At 44.3% G+C, this 16,532-nt stretch overlaps 2 protein-coding genes across 2 annotated transcripts; one reads left to right on the top strand and one right to left on the bottom strand.

The window, feature by feature from the left end:
* Nucleotides 1–91: 91 nt before the first annotated feature.
* Nucleotides 92–8,073, top strand: LOC119210167 (FYVE, RhoGEF and PH domain-containing protein 4-like). The gene is made up of 15 exons (XM_037459893.2): nt 92–275; nt 2,587–3,025; nt 3,146–3,596; nt 3,727–3,872; nt 4,331–4,487; nt 4,578–4,716; nt 4,819–4,877; nt 5,140–5,283; nt 5,539–5,711; nt 5,918–5,948; nt 6,049–6,132; nt 6,216–6,341; nt 6,423–6,566; nt 6,643–6,777; nt 7,536–8,073. The coding sequence occupies exons 1-15, from the start codon at nt 149–151 to the stop codon at nt 7,833–7,835; spliced, it is 2,655 nt and encodes an 884-aa protein (XP_037315790.2). The 5' UTR covers nt 92–148; the 3' UTR covers nt 7,836–8,073.
* A 1,594-nt stretch (nt 8,074–9,667) lies between these two features.
* LOC119210170 (DENN domain-containing protein 11-like) lies at nt 9,668–16,331 on the bottom strand. Its single transcript, XM_037459896.2, has 9 exons — nt 15,615–16,331; nt 13,946–14,045; nt 13,542–13,700; nt 12,045–12,201; nt 11,816–11,954; nt 11,319–11,450; nt 11,042–11,192; nt 10,796–10,864; nt 9,668–10,400 (listed from the first exon to the last, which is right to left on the bottom strand). Exons 1-9 carry the CDS (start codon nt 16,018–16,020, stop codon nt 10,205–10,207), a joined length of 1,509 nt encoding a protein of 502 aa, XP_037315793.2. The 5' UTR covers nt 16,021–16,331; the 3' UTR covers nt 9,668–10,204.
* Between the last annotated feature and the right edge of the window lie 201 nt (nt 16,332–16,532).

Here is a 16,532-nt window from a genome sequence, read left to right as displayed (position 1 = left end):
AAACAGCTGTAGCGACGTGCGATGACGTGAACTGTTGAACCCACGTGGGTCCCCCTCACACCCCCCCCCCCCCCCCCCCCCCCGCCACAGTTGCGCGTGTTTGAAAGGAGCAGCGGGCTGCAGGTGGGCGTGAAGCGTCTTTGTCACAATGTTCGACGTGAAGAAGAGGAATAGTTTGACTCTGAACGGCGGCGCGGAGACGGAGGACCTCAGGAGAGGCCCTGTCAGAAGGACGTTCAGAGGCGCTGCGGGGGACTGCCTCGTTTCAGACACAGGTGAGTGCACCTTGCATTAAGGAGGGGCTATTTTTAACTTGTAACGACAAAAACAGCGAATACAAATGCAGGAGGACGCATTGGCTCTGGTGCGGTCTACGTCCAATGTGTAGTCCGCAGATCCAGAACTGCTAATGGGGGAGTTGCTTAGAAGGAACCAGTCACCTCTACAGTTTGAGCTACGGCCCAAATTGTTATTGCTGCGGTCACTATAGATGGGCTGGTAAGTTTTAATGGCGTTAAATACATGTATATGTTTGATAACTGTTCCGTAACATTTTCAAAATAAAATCCCTACATTTTCCAATACATCAGGAAGTTGTCCTTTAGGCAGCCAGATGAAACAGAACCAGAGACCAATGAAAGCTCACACCGCCGTGTAAGTGCGTGTGAAGAGGTCTTCCATTGGCAAATGCTTTTTTTAAGTCCAGGTCCCTTGTGAAGTGCACTTTGTGAGTAGGATTTGTTTGTTTTTGTTGTTGTCCGTTTGCCTCTTACTTTGATGGATTATTGCCGTGAAATCTCTGTCACCTGATTGAGCCTGGACTTTGCCTGCGTGGTTTAAAGGCAGCATTTATCACACACAGATTTATCACCCCTCACACACACACACACACACACACACACACACACACACACACACACACACACACACATACGCAAAGCCACTCTGTTCTCCCTTAAAGCAGAGCTTTCTGTTTTTTTATATGTCCTATGTGGGATTCAAAGAAGCCATCCCACTCTTTGGCTTTTAATGCAAATTATTCTTTCGATTAGTTTGAGGCTTGGTCACATCATTTTTTAAGAAGACTTTTTATGGAAATGGATGTATCTCAGATAGGTGAAAACATCAATGGAATAGGTCCATATATTGGAAAGGCCAAGATTTCATTTGTATCTGCAAGAACAATTAGATTTAGAGCACTTTTTCTATTTAATACAAAGCTTAGTTTAGTAAATCTATGAGACGGAAAATAAGTGAGTTGTTGTTGTTGTACTATTCCTGTAGGAATTAGAAGAATCTTAGGCAATGAATGCAATGTTTTTATCAAACAACTTATTTTCTGTTAAACTCCGTTGTTGTAAAATGAATGAACTATGTTAGAGTTCAGAATATTTTCAAAAGCAGTCCCCTGTGACCTTAAACATGCTTCTTTCTCTTAGGATTTTTTTTTTAGCTCCGCCTGGACATCTGTGTAGTCGAATAACTTTGAGATTGAAGTGAAAGTACTCCAATTACCCTTCATACATGGTCGCTGGGGGGCTGTAGTCAATCACAGCAGACATCGGGTGAGGGAGGGGGTACATCCTGCATTGATAGCCCTGCGATTGGATGGCGATCAGGAGAAGTGCCAAATGTTACTTCTGAGCCCCTGAAACGAAATGTAATACGGGTTTAGGTTATTGGAAAAGAGAGAAGTGAGAAAGCAGAAGTATTGTGGCCTTCAGAAGGTGGGCTTCTCGCCCCACATGTGATCTGTTCCACTTCAGTGGAGCCAGCAGTGAACAGCAAACCTTTACTTTGTTACCCACGTTTTGGATAATCTTGCATGTGTTTGGACGAACCGTGCAGGTAAGAAAACAAAGAGCTACACAATTTGAAAGTAGTAAGGACATTAGTCAAACAATGCACCGATTTTTTTGTTTGTTGAGAAAACAAGTAGGATCAAATACAGTGTAACTAGAGTGTATAATTATTTTTTATTTATCATTCTGGACAAATATAATTCTTACGTGCAAAATTCTGTACTTTTGGATTAATTTATAATTTAAACTAAATGTAATCCTCATTCCAAGATCAAACATCTTAATTTTCATGAATAAAACATGCATAATAAAAACCGGATTGAATAATATACAGATGGACAAACAACAATAGAGGAATATAAGGGCATAATACTCTATAGGAAGTACGTGCAGTACTTGTGGAAGTACAAAACGCTGTAGAAACATTGAGCAATACAACCAAGAGATTAGTAACAGCAAAGCAAGAGGGAGGTCTTTTCTCCATGTCATGAATGATATAGCTCAAGAGGAACAAGACTTATGAATCATTCACTCAAAATATGTTCCATGTTATTTCCAAAAACTCAGCAAAATGAGAATTTAAGTATTTCTTTTTAACATGGTTCCCAAAGTGGGAGGCATTGATTTTGCAAGGCGCTTAGCACTTATCACTAGAAATGCTGCTACCAAAATAATTCTCCTTTTTTGTATCTGGAATACTGTCTTGACTAGATTTTGTTGTGGTACTGCTCGACATTGTTCTAAAATCCTAAGTTTACTAAACGTGCTTCGTTTCTTTCTGCAGTGCTTCCAAAACGAAAAAAAAGGATAAGTGGTTGTGGAGTTTCTGTTTCCTGCGTAGAGGATGGTCTGGGCTCCCCCAGGCCAATCGGAGAAGTGTCCCCGGCGCACATCAGCCCTGCCACACGTACTCGGGGGATTCCACATACGACAAGCTGTCCTCATTTAGGATCTCCCAGTCCAGGCAAGAGAGGCATTCAGACCTGTAGCCCATCTAAAGAAGGAGGGCACAGTCCTGCTAAATTGTCCCTGAAGAACCACAGCCCTCTCAGTGGATTACTGCGGACGCCCAGCCCTTTGAAGGTGAGCGTCAGGAGCTACAGCCCAGGCAAGAACTCCAAATCCTGGTCGGGACTACACAGGATCTCAAGCAGCAAGTTGGAAAGACGAGAGAAGGAATCTTTGAGCGTGCCTGAGTTGGTCGTTTACTTTGATGACAGCAGGTTGGATTTTTGATTTGGTTAATTTCTGCACCAATAACTTCCTGTAGCGTTAATTGCAGTATTTAGAATCCAATCACTTATGCATCATTTATGCATTTCTTACTCACTTTATTTCTACAGGATTTCCACTAAAAAAGTTGAACGCCCTCCTCTGAAACCACTGCAATCCCCAAACGGCTCCAGGTCAGCCCCCTCCATCGTAGTACCAGTTGCCCATAGACTAAGCCATGCCAAAAGCAAAGTCCAACAATCAAGCAACAGCCAAGAGCGTTTCCCTGGACAAATGGATGAAATAGTGCAGGCTGGAGTTCGCAAATCATTAAATGGAGAAAATATGAATGATAACATGGAAGAAGGCAGGAGTGAGGCTACTAGAACTAAAGAGGCTAGCAAGGTTCAGGAGTCTAAAGATGAACACAACAACAACAACGATGAGGATGAGATGGAAGAGGAGAGACGAGAAAACCACCCAAAAGATGAAGAGGACAAAAAGCAGAAACTGTACAATATCGCCAATGAACTCCTACAGACGGAGAGGGCCTACGTGGCTCGTCTCCACCTGCTCGACCAGGTCAGTGTGGTCATCTACTTGTGGCTTCGGCCACGTATTCTTGGATGCAAAGACTTCATTTTATTGTTTGATACTATGTGCTCCTTTTAGGTTACCGTCATTTTTAATTAAAAGGAAACTCCTTCCACAGGTGTTCTGCTCCCGCTTAACGGAGGAGGCGGGTCGAGGCTCGTTTCCTCATGACGTGATAAGAAATATCTTCGCCAACATTTCCTCCATCTACTCCTTCCACAGCCAGTTCCTGCTACCTGACCTGGAAAACTGCATCAGCCAGTGGTGGGTGTTCACTTTACAGACGCCGCAAGCTCGAGTTGCATCCTGCTCATTACAGTGGTTTACTTCCCATTGGAAACCTACATTCATTTTGTCCACTTTTACAAAAAGCATGTTTAGAAATGTCAACGTGTCATCGTTTAAATGTGGTGGCTGGGGTTTTCTGATAATGCCACAGCTGTCAGTGGTAGCAGCATGGTTCTACTTTTTAAGTTAAGAAAGAAGAAGTTTGTGCAATTTAAATCAATGACCATATTGAAGGTATCAAACAAGCAGGTGCAGACTTCACGACTCGCTACCAAGACGTTCAAATTTAAGTTAAGTTAAAATTAAAAGTTACTTTCTGCCCCCCAAAAGTGGGAAACCTGTTGCACGCAAACAACACTTTACCCCCGGGGTCATTTCTTGAATTAAAAAACAAAATAATGTGTGCTGGACCTTCCCACTTCAAACAAATCTAGGGGTGAGAGCCCACGCCTGGGTGGTGTCCTGCTTCAACACGCACCCTTCCTGAGGATCTACGCCGACTACATCTTGAACTTCGAACAGGCCATGGAGCTGCTGAGGACCTGGAGTGAACGCTCCTCTGTCTTCAGAGATATCATCCAGGACATACAGGTAAAGCCCACTCTGCAAGTTCATTCCTGTGCATCTGAGGGTACGGTGGTCTGAGCGGGATGCTTCGTGCTCGTGCCGTCCTGTGATTAGAGTCAGGAGGTGTGTGGCAGCCTGACCCTGCAGCACCACATGCTGGAACCAGTCCAGCGGGTCCCCCGTTATGAGATGCTGCTCGGGGATTACCTGAAGAGACTTCCCAGTGACAGCCCTGATTATGATCTTTCTCACAGTACGTACACTATACCCTCAATAAAGGTCCAGTCTGTCTCCGATGAGTCGTTATGTCTGCAAAGAGCAGATTTGAGTTCTTCCTTTTTGTCTCCTCACGCAGAATCCTTGCAGATCATTTCCATGGCAGCCACCCACTCAAACAGTGCCCTCCACAAAGCCGTACGTTGTGATTGCACACTACATCACTTATCACGGAGCAAAGTCCAATATAATCGTGGTCAGACAATGCATTATATTGTGTATAAGTGATGCGGACATCTATTATTGCATTCTAATTAATGGGTTATGTCATTTGGAAGTCATTGCTTTAATGTGCTTACTGGATATATATGCAGATATTATAGGCATTTACTGCATGTCATTGTAATGGTATTTTTATGGTGGACTGAATAGCTTGATGTTTCTCTCTCCAACCCTGTAGGAGCGTCGGAAGCGGCTGCTGGAGATCTACGAGATGGTTGGAGAGGAGGAGGTGGTCAACCCGACTAACGAGTTCCTGAGGGAAGGTCGTCTGCTCAAGCTTGCTGCCAGGAACACATCCGCCATGGAGAGGCACTTATTCCTGGTTAGAAACGGTCAAACTACATCTCTGGGCCTTTCATTTGACAGACAACGGTCAATAATCTGCCTAAAACCTTTTGAATGTTCTACCCTTCAGTCTTTGAAAAAAAAGTAAAAAATTAAATTCAAAACCAAAGTCACTAGCAATGAGTGCATGAAAGGAACATAGTGAAGCCAGGAACCCTGGCGGCTCCATGTCCCATATCAAAGTGTCCCTGAGCTGCAACCCCTGACTGCTGTATGGCGTTTCCTTCCACAGTTCAACAATTTTCTGCTGTGCTGCACTCCCAAGTTCAGCCTGGTCGGGCAGCGTTTTACCGTCCGCTGCAGGATCGGCGTGGATGGCATGCAGGTGCAGCAGACTACCAATGAAGACCACCTGCACAGCTTTCAGGTCTCGGGGAAGGAGAGGACCCTTGAACTGCAGGCCAGGTGTGTGTGTCTGTGTGTAGTTCGTGTGGTGTCTCTTGGTTTTTCTTTCATTTTTAAACTGGTATCCCTGTAAATTAGTTGATGGAATACCAATTTAGAGGATTGTGCAGCATAAATAGACGATGTTCATTGTATGACAGTCTTGTTAATTAAATTGTTTATTAGAAAAAGTGCATTAAATGTGGATTATTATTTTTTTGTTGAAGCTCCGAACAAGACCGGGATGAGTGGATTAAGGTACTGGAGTATTTCCATGTGTTGTTAAGAATGACACATTAAACTTTGCATGAATTTGACAAAATGTTGAATATCTTTTCTAACACAAGTTTCATTACAGGTAATTAAGGAAGCGATTGATGTGTTCCTGAAGAAACATGAAACCTTCAAATTGGCTTGTAAGGAACCAGATGTTGAAGAATCCGTAAGTTTAATCAAATGTTTGAAATATTATAATGCTAGTAATAATACATTCAGAAACTCACCCACCTGATATGTGTTTCACAGGCGGCGGAACTCGGCCGACGTGCCCCTCGCTGGATCAGGGACAACGAGGTGACCGTGTGTATGAAATGCGAGGAACCTTTCAACCCCATCACCAGGAGAAGACATCACTGCAGAGCCTGCGGCTGCGTGAGTGACGTCGTGTGACTTGTTTATTCGTTTGTATTTGTTAAGGACACCTTAGCAGGGAAGGTTGCCCTGTTTCCCCAGGTGGTGTGCTGGAAGTGTTCCGACAACAAAGTGGCTTTAGAGTATGACGGCAACAAGCTGAACAAAGTTTGTACATCCTGCTTCGCTGTACTAATGGATCAGACAGGGGAGAGGATGGAGGGACAGAAGAGAAGGGTACTGGAGGTGAGTCAGTCTTCTCAGGAGTGTCATATTCAAAATCGAAGTCTCTAAGTAATATTTCTCGCATGTTTTCTCCAAGGCGGCCAACGGCTGCAGTGACTGCGCAATGAGGGGCTTCCTGCGGTATGGTGACAACCCAAAGACGTGGCAGCAGATGTGGGCTCTTGTCCCCTGGTCGGACCCTGCGGTCCTCCATCTTTACACAACTCCACAGGTAAAGATCTCTGGGATGACGTTTAATGTGACTATTGCATTTTATTCCAAACGTTGGAGTTTTTTAGGCCACATACTAGTTTACCGTTTGAATGCCATTGGTAGTTTTTAGTGTTACATTACTTTATCAGGCTGGATACAAACTATAGGTGAGAAATTCATGTAAATTCATATGACACACATTTTTATAAGAGTTGGAGATTCAACCTCAGCTCATATAATACAACCACACTTTCAAGCTAAAATTCCCACAGGCTGTTAGAGCATACGATCATGTGTTCTATTATATTCAGTTTTCATCTAGAGCCCTGACTTTAACAATTGGAGTTTTGCTTTTCACCACATCCATCCATATTCTCATGTTTTCTATATTGGGGAGGTGCATGCCATGTTTCTGGTTTCCTGCGATATAAATGTCTTAATGTTAATGTTAATGCTAATTACTGACATATTTTAGAATGATGTAGGAATCCGAGGAATGACGACACACTACATTTCTTTGTTTTCTCCATTAAAAACATTGCCTTTGTCAAAATGCTACATATTTTGGTCCACTAAGGGTTTATAGCAGCTTCTTTTAAGTGAGGCCCAAAGGTAAATGTCAACAATTGACTGACGTGTTTACCATTAAGTAGAAACAGTGACATCACTTATTCTCTCTGAGAAATGCGAGCACACCATTGTTTCAAATCATGGAATTAATGTTGACAAAAACCCAAAACTGTATCCACCCCCTGCTTTTCTGTCCCTTACTTCCAGGATTTAATGCCCATATCCAGTATACCACTGCTGGGCTGCAGTGTGGAGGATTCCCCCCAGGAGCTCCAGGGCCAGCCTTGTTTCCGTTTAAGACGATCCCAAACATCCCACACTTTCTCCTGTGACAACTTGGACCTCAAACAAAGCTGGCTGACTGCCCTGAACGTTGCTGTGATGCGCAGGCAGTGTGGCATCCCCTCCAATGGCTCCAGGTGGAGCATTACTGGTTGTTTCAGTGATGGAGACGAGTGTACTGGTGAGGAATTTCTCATTATTGGCGACAATGAAAATAAGTCCTGAATGTTTGAGGTCAGGCACTACGGAAAGGACATCAACAACTGATCAATCTCCATCGACATTAAAGATCGTAGCGTAGAAATAAACTATTAATGAAATGAATCAACTCAACAAGTTCCATAAAGGATTGGAAAGGTTGTTATTAACAATATTCAGACTGAAAACGTGTTTCCCTTTACAGTGGCGATGCACTTTATTTCTGAAATGGTTTTACGGTAAAATAAATAAAGCAAGCAACGGTGTTTTTTGCATTTTACACGAGTCGGACTATCCCTTCAACTACAGAGATGGTTGCTCCAGCTTTGTACATGCCCGAGGTTGTTTTCACACAGTGGACACATGATTGCAAGAGCGTTTCAGTGGTGCAGAGGCGGCTCTGTGGGATCATATTTGCCTTTTTTTTATAAAACACATTCAACAGACCCCATTTCTTCACAGATGCAGCAATCAAATATTTACATTCAAAATGATAAACTGCTAAAGAAACTAACTAACAACACATTTAAAAAGTGTATGACCAAATAATGATCTTAAAACATGATATGACAGAAACAAACATTGTATCTTTTATGTGTGCAGCAACCAAACACCTGGTTAGCTTCTACGGTGTTTCAATGGGAAAGAAAAAGCGTCCTTAATTAACAATTCAATTGACTTGGTTCAGTTTTTTTTCCAGTGCATGTATTTCCACATTGCAGCAATGTAAAGATGGTTAGTTGTATAACACTGACCTTGCTGTTGAATACAAATAGTTAAATAATACCTGATCTTTGGTATGCAGGCTCAAATGTCCTGGGGAAAAATAACATTGAAGCTGCTTATCAGCAATTGTGGAATGTGAAGTCACAAACTAGCAGAGAATTAATGGTAATCTCAATGGAGCTTTGTAAGCCTCTTAGCTAGTTATTGTTTTATGGAACATTGTATGGTTCAATCTCACCAAATATTAAAGCATCAACAGATTTGTTTTTTCTTTCACTGCAAAACATTTCAATAGACCAACTAAGGAAGAGTAGCTAGCATCAAAAGCATAAAAGCTATTATTCTCAGCACGTGATGGAGACCAAAGAAGAGCTATAAGACTGATGTAAAAGGCATGGTAACCCTAATGGGTCTTTCAATTAGGGCCATGGGATAGCTTATATATTTGCCATTTGAATAGTCAAAAATCTTATTAATGCTGCTTGGATGTCCTCATCTCTTTTCTGAAAAGCCAAGAAGCTTGTTTCTTTTATCACATAAGCACTACTTTTGTTACTTCACTAGTGACGAAGGTGAAAAGCCTATGCCGCTGTAGAGTGCTTCAAAATATATGCACAGCGTAAATACTTCAGTGTCGTGTCTTAACCCATTCTTTATGTATGATGCAGATGTAGCTGTTAAATGACTTTCATTTTTTAAATGACTTCGTCTCTGTATTCAGAGAATAATCTGAGTTTGTGAACTTTCCCCCCTGAAGGCCTTTGATCTGCAAACACAACAGGTCATTTGACCTGAGAAAAGCATTCGAGACTAAACCGGGACAAAAAAAGACATTTGAATCTGCCTCTGTGGCCACGTCTTTGTTTACCTGTTGGTCAGAAAATCTAAATTGTTCTTCGCTCAGGCCCAAAATGAATTCATCTTATTACGAACTCCTCAATTTGTCACAAGTGCCAGTTAAACGACAAAGCTTACAGACATGGCTCGTGAAGACTAGGGTAGTTTGACCTGCTTGTACTGATTTTGGACATAGAGGCTTAACAATGAGGTGTTTGAATCCAGCACTTGATACAAGGAAAGCACTGGCAGAGAAGCGGAACCCATATCACACACTACGTAAAGGAGGGGGGGGGGGGGGGGGGGGGGGAAAGGATTATTTACAGAATAGCCACTTCTCTTATTTTCACTTTCATACATCAGTAATTTGTACAAGCTTTGTTCACTGAAAATCACCGGCTTCACCCTGGAAGAGGTCTCTCTGAGTACAGTTCAGGCCACTCGTTAATCCTCATGGACCTGCCATCCATGGCATTCAAACACTGCTCAGTGCTGAAATACTCGGATACGCTGTATCCGATCAACAGAATCACTTTTTAATCAGCCACGGGTAGGTAATCCATCCTTAAGCCTCCCTGGCGATGTATCAAGCAGATATGACCACATACTCTTGGTGATGATACACACACACACGGGGGATTGTTGCTCATTCCAGCAGATTGTGAGGGAGGGGTATACAACAACAAAAAAATGATACCAGAGAACTTCCAAACAGTGCTGAAGACTCCAAGAAGCCCGTAGTGCAGCACTCAACGTTAGCTTGGGGCAAAGGAACCCCCTTTTTAAAACGGGCACTGATATAAACGTGGGTGGGGCCGGCTGTCCACGGTCGCTCAGCTGCAGCACAGCTGGTCTGACACCAGCAGGGTGTCGTAGCCGTAGATCTCCAGCAGGTGGAGCAGGAATAGCCTGTCTCCATGGGGATCCAGACCCATGGCCCTCACGCTCTCCTGGGTCAGCGTGGGATCGGGGCTCCCTGCCACCTCGCCAAGGGTCTGGAAAATCCGGTTGTTCTGCTCCAGGAAAAACCTGGATGAATCCACATTGAGAAAGAAGGGTGAGTCGTTTTACACAGCTCTTCGCTCGGCTCCACAACTAAACTGCATTTCATTTTGTTAGCAGTTTAAAAATCCTCTTTTTGACTTTTTCCACTGCTTTCCTCCCACATCCCTGTAGTTTCCATTTCACGTCTCTACACTGAACAGCAGTCGTGATGAGATGGTAAGGACCACTCCAAAAAATGTTCCCTGTGTGAGATTTGACAACTGCAGTGACTGAGAGAAAGGGTGGGAGATTCTGTCCCACTCATCTTCCCTCTGATGCAATTTATCTAAGCTGCCACTGTGCCGACTGTTCTGCTCTGCTTTCTGCTGGTAATCCGTTGTCACTCCAGCAGCTGGTTAAATGAACACTGGTTTACTTACAAGATGAAGAGATCTTCTTCGCTGGACACACAGTCACCATTCTCCTCCTGGGAGTACAGCAGCATCTGCCTACACACACACACTTTATTTCTTGCTGTGTATACATTTTAAGTCTTAAATGATTACAGTAAATTAATTGATTGTTCTGGCCTTTAATGAGATTTGTTGACAATAAATATATATCGTACAACACCAGCCTCTGCTTTTTAAGTCACCTTGTAATGAAATAAACGTAACGTCACCTACCTCTGTTCGGTGAGTTTGCGATATTTCTCCCTGTCTGCGTTGCTCAGACGCAGCAGAGACTTCAGGCCGTCCCTGTAGGTCTTCACATTCTGATTGTCTACATACACGTCGTACAGGTCCTTCTTCTCCTCAAAGATCTTCTCCGTCGTACCTAAAGCGTACAAACACACACAGGACCTCTCAGACGCAACATATCGTTTGTACCTGCAATAGATGTGCATTGGACCGACGAGTCCTTTTTCTAACGAGTGTGAAGGCGCTTCGAGCGTCCGCTTACACGCCACGTAGGACAGCTCGTTCTCCAGGGCGCTGATGTCGGCCACGTTGACGTAGAAGAAGGGACGGAACTCGGGAACAGCCACGCCGATGCCGGGGAGGGAGATGTTCGCCAGGCAGCAGCAGCAGTAAACTGAGATGGAGGAGGTGGGTAAGGTTATCAAAAGGATGCATGGAGGGGCGGGGGCAAATACAGTAAAATAAATTGTTTTTTATTTGTGGTTTTGGGAACACCAGTTCCCACAACAAAAATCCATTGGGACTTTTCCATTGTTTTAAGGATTATTGTGTAAGATAATCGGCAAACAAGTTTCAGTAAGATAACCTTCATGAATGGAAATCACATCAAAAGTGAATGCAAGCAGCAAGGTTAACTTTTAAAAGAACACAACTGCTGCCTCCAGCTTCATATTGACATATTGATTGGTACAGCTCGTCTCACCTTGACCCCCCAAAACTATTCATTCAAACTTCTATTCAAATGAGGCGCTTTCTCACCTCTGTAGCAGACCACGCCCACGGGTGGAGGGCAGAAGATGAGGATGCGTCTGCGGAGGAGAGCCAGTTTCCACAGCACCATGATCTGCTCCCCAAAGAAGCGGATGAACTGGGACATACAGCCTGCAGGGTGGGTGATCTGTTCCAAGGGTGTTCAAACACAGAGTTACTGAGTGATGCAGTGAGGAAAAACACCTGCTGTAGCACCAAGTGTAGATGCCCTTCGCACCTTCATCTCGGGGTGCATGCAGTGGTTGATCGCTGCTCCCCAGGCATTGGCCGGGCACGCTGTAACAACCCCATCACCACTGGGGGGAAGAAGTGCTCTCTTGTCCTCATAGAAGGCTTCCAGGGGAGAGTAGTGGCCTGGCGACTGAAGCTGGAGCCTGCAGAGGTGGACAAAAACAAAAGGACATTAAGTGAAAACTGGAAAGATTCGAAATCCTCAAGCAGAGAAACACAATTGTTTTTGTTTGTCTTTGTGGACTTTTTACTTTTAGGAAACAAGGTCACAACAAGGTGCCAAAAAGGTATACTCACAATACATTCTCAATGATATTCTGATATGTATATGGATGTCTTTTCCCTTTTTAGCAGTTTGATTATTTCGACTCATCTAAAATAGTCAAGAATGAGAAGGTGGGTCTTTTGGACCAGCCACAGGATTTGTTTGTGCCCTGACAAATCTCCATCTTATCATCCCTGTCACGGAGTTCTTTTAGCTGAGCGGAGGAAACCTAACCGATCAGAAATAGAGGGAAGGAGGCTTGGAAAAAAAAACGGGAGAACGTAGCCACAAATAATTAAATATCTTAACCACCTCATGACCAACAGTGAGCCCTTTATATAACCGTCAAAGCAGTCTGCAGATGGGGAATCTGGAGCGAGGTACGTGGGGAATGATGAGTAAGGAGCGTGACCTAAGCGTGACTGCAGGCCCGGCGAGGCTGGGAGTGTGGGAACCAGAGAGGGAAGAGGGTTACGTAGAGCAGAGAGAAAGGGGGGGGGCAGAATATAGAGAAAGCTGTGTTCAAAGACAGACTGTGACGCTGAGGTAAATCTCTGGCTTAAACCCCAAAGTTCAAGGCTCGGTCCGCACCAGCAAAATGATCAGTGGGGTTTAAGGCTAATGTAAGTGTAGAGTAGCCTAGGGAGAGAAAACAGAAGTGAAGGAAAGTGTGAGTGGTCTATTTGAGATGAGGGAACAGAGAAGAGGAACATGGCTTAGAAAGGACCCATGAGTGGACATTAGTGGCATTGTGCGAACTTTGGTGTGGACCCATATTCCCATAATAGTAGGAGGGGTAGTTAAGCGAGACAAACTGAGCAAAAAATGTATAACTTTTAAAAGACTGTTGTTCAATGAATAGTTTTGAGTAATTTATTGAGCCAAATCAAATATAAACTGCTGATTGAGGTTATTGGTTCCAATCTCAAAACTCAGCTGCTGTGCCAAAGTGGAAAGTCCTTAAAAGTCGGCTGAAAACATAGCAAACATACTCTTCCTCAGGAATGGTGTCATGGGATAAAGCTCCAAAACATTGTGGTGAGACTGTTATTCTCCAGCGAGTATATTTTTGGGATTGGACGAACCAAGTCCTCTCAAGCTCTCCCTTTGTGAAATTTGTGATTGTGTGCATTTCTTTCCCGGTTTTGTTCCCCTGAAGTTCCTCTCAAGTCTTTTGATCCGCTCCGGCCACGTGCACAATCCAGATGCTCATCTTACCTGACCTGGTGCTCCAGAAAGCTCATGTAGCGGTAGAGCAGGGTGTAGGAAGGAGACAGGATCCCTACCGACTTCATCCTCGCCCCCCTCTCCACCGCGCTCTCCACCGCCATGTTGGCAAAGCAGGCGAGGCCAAAGTAGCTGCCCTTCCGAAAGTAGCTGTGGATGGATGGAGGGGAGAGGGAGACAGACGAAGCCATGAGTCATGAAAAGCAAAAGCACTGCCAGATGGCTGGGCTTTTTCTTCTTCCTTCGTTTGCCGGGCAACACTTGTGTGTCGCTCTGACCTGCCAGGAGGAAGACATGGGGCCGCATCCTAATACTGAAAATTAGCCAACCCCCCCTCCCGTAAGGAGGAAAGTTGTCCGACTTCCTCTACTGTGCAAATGCTCGTTCATGCTTACATGAAGTCTGTGGTGACCCTGTGGGAGCCGCTGGCTATGGCCTTGAACTCCACTCCCTCCAGGTCCATGTCTTTGGGCAAGCACCACTCCAGCATGTTTCCTATCACAGCCACACGACAGAGAGAGCAGACAAAGCACTGATACAGGACCACTGGTAAATATACCGTCACCAAGTACATTTCATGCTGATGAAACCCCAGTCACAGAGACTGGATTCCTTAGGATTCCCTACATGGGGGTTCAAACACTGACGCTTGAGCAGCAGCTGAGCAAATGTGGTCTGTTAGGAGTGTTTTTTTTTAGTGTAATCATTAACTACACTTAACAGGCAGTGGAAGGTCTGCCACATAACGATTGGGCCGGCCAACAGGTCTGTGTCATCCACCTGCAGCTGAACATGAAAGATTCTCTAGTGCCACTTTGACGGCGGTTATTGACTTATATTTAGCTTAAAGTATCGTGCGGAGCAAAGTGCCTATCAAAGCTATTTCCTGTACAGACAGACCAGTATTGAAAGGCCCCTAGAGACATCACATTCATCCATTATATCATTTGCATTCCCAATCGAAGCACAAAGCCTAAATGCTTTGCTTGGATTTCTGTCAGCCTCATGCCACATTATTATAGGTGAGGTACAAAATTGAATCGTAATCCTAGACCTAATCCTCTCTGGTACAGCGTAGACTCAGAGGTGGTTGGGGAATTCTTCAGATCTAGTTTCCCTTTAAAAAAAAAGACATCGCTGAGGTGTCTCAATGACATTGTTGCATGTTTAATCATCTTTTATTTCTCTCATTTTCCTGTCACTCTCTAATAAAAATGCTTCTGTTAAAGAAATGTAGTATGAAAGAAAAAAATAATTCTGATAGAATAACACAAATTAAAGAAAACCATCTCTGTGCCATCTGTTACACACTATAGTCTACTCTTGTAGAATTGAATTGAATAACATATTAATAAAAGAGTTTTCTCTTGTGAAAATATTGTACATATATCTTCCTAAAGTATATTCTGTAAACATCTGATTCATTTGTGAACAATAACGCATCCTATATTTGACCGTATCACGTGTTAACCTGTCAACCCTGACTCAATTATGCACGTAGCACAGCTCATTACATCTTTTGACTGTTTGAACTAGCTATAATCTTCCCTTATATTTGCCAAAGCCGGTGGTGGTGGTGGTGGAGAACTGATATCAGATATCAAGTAAAAGTATTGTTGTAATCGGTTGTAATGTCCCTATTAGCTCTGGTCTCATGTCGAGACCAGACATGCTGCATAATCATAAAGCACCTGCAGCTCCACCCTGCAGGGAATCTCCTCCGTCGCAGCCAAGTCACGTTCCCCCTGTCATGTTGAACAATTTGATCTTAGGATAGGATCCAGCATACCCTTCATTCAAAATGTATAAAGCTACTCTGCAGAGACCGATGGCTGATTGATTTCCATCGCAGAACTCACCCTGGCTTTTAATAGTGTCTCTAAACGTTGTTGCCAGGTCAGAAAAGGCCACACCTGTAGGAGAAGGTTCTGCACACTTGCTAAAAACACGCGCTCTTCTGTTTGGCCGTCAGACACATCTCTTTCTGGCTATAGACATGATCGCTTCTCTTCATGTTGTTGTCACTTCGATGTAGCAATCGTAATTCGTTAGTTGATGTCCCACCTGATCTGGTATTGAATGTAACCACAAAGACCGACACTATCTGGTCCTTTTCCTCCCATGTCACCATCCTGTCTTCCAGCGACGGCTCCCTCGATTCCGAATCCGAGAGTTGATCCTCGTTTTCGGGACGCGGGGCTTCCCCCGAGCCCGTCGTCGGTGTGCTGTAGGTCGCGGGTGGGGCGCTGCAGCCGTCACCGTTGGATACAGACCTGCTGGGAGTGGGACCCCCTGGACCGCTGCTCCACCCGAGCCCCGGCGCGGAGCATCCCGATGAGCCACGGCTGTTGGAGGGGCTCGCCAGTCGCTCCTTGGCGTGCGGTGTCGCCGGTGCCGCTCCGCCGGGCTGCTCCGCGGACGGAACCTCCTCCCAGTCCAGCAGAGGGGCTCGGTCCGACCGCTCCACCATCCTGTCGGCGGTCCCGCCTCGTCAGTCTCACAGGTCGTAAATGATGTCTCAGCCGACGGGCACCGGGTCCATACGTTGATGATCACAGTTTAAAGCAATCCCCGCATCGTAAACTTAATACACACTGCTCAGAACGGTTGCATTATGTATCAGATTAATGTTACGCGTAGCAAAATACACGTCTATCTTTATAATCTTTCTGGTCTGGAAAATCACAAATGTGATGCTGTTGAGAGAGGGCAACTCCTTCGTCTGATCTAAGCTGCATTCAAAACAAGTCACTCGTTCAGGTTGCATTCCCTTTACTGAGAAGAGCTGTTGAGCATTTGGAAACGCGTACCCGCGTTGGCTTCTTGAACACACTTTGTACCACAACATCGGAATGACCTTCTCTTTAAGAGCAGCACTTTCGAGCAAAGCTTTAATGTTTTTATTTAAAAAAATCTAATTGTTTAAATCTAAAACGCTGTTCATACGGTAACTTATATTGTGGCTTTTTTACTTGTCCTACT

Source organism: Pungitius pungitius, chromosome 2 (assembly GCF_949316345.1).
Source record: "Pungitius pungitius chromosome 2, fPunPun2.1, whole genome shotgun sequence".
Lineage (NCBI taxonomy): Eukaryota > Metazoa > Chordata > Actinopteri > Perciformes > Gasterosteidae > Pungitius > Pungitius pungitius.
The sequence above is the reverse complement of the archived record's forward strand: the minus strand, read 5'-3'. Positions and strand labels throughout refer to the sequence as shown.

Coding starts and splice junctions, on each gene's coding strand:
- LOC119210170 (XM_037459896.2), bottom strand. CDS start 16,020: ATGGTGGAGCGGTCGGACCGAGCCCCTCTGCTGGACTGGGAGGAGGTT. Junction 14,046..15,614: donor TACATTCAATACCAGATCAG/GTGGGACATCAA, acceptor TGGCTGTGATAG/GAAACATGCTGGAGTGGTGC. Junction 13,701..13,945: donor AGGGTCACCACAGACTTCAT/GTAAGCATGAAC, acceptor ATCCATCCACAG/CTACTTTCGGAAGGGCAGCT.
- LOC119210167 (XM_037459893.2), top strand. CDS start 149: ATGTTCGACGTGAAGAAGAGGAATAGTTTGACTCTGAACGGCGGCGCG. Junction 3,597..3,726: donor GTCTCCACCTGCTCGACCAG/GTCAGTGTGGTC, acceptor CTCCTTCCACAG/GTGTTCTGCTCCCGCTTAAC. Junction 6,133..6,215: donor AACCAGATGTTGAAGAATCC/GTAAGTTTAATC, acceptor TGTGTTTCACAG/GCGGCGGAACTCGGCCGACG.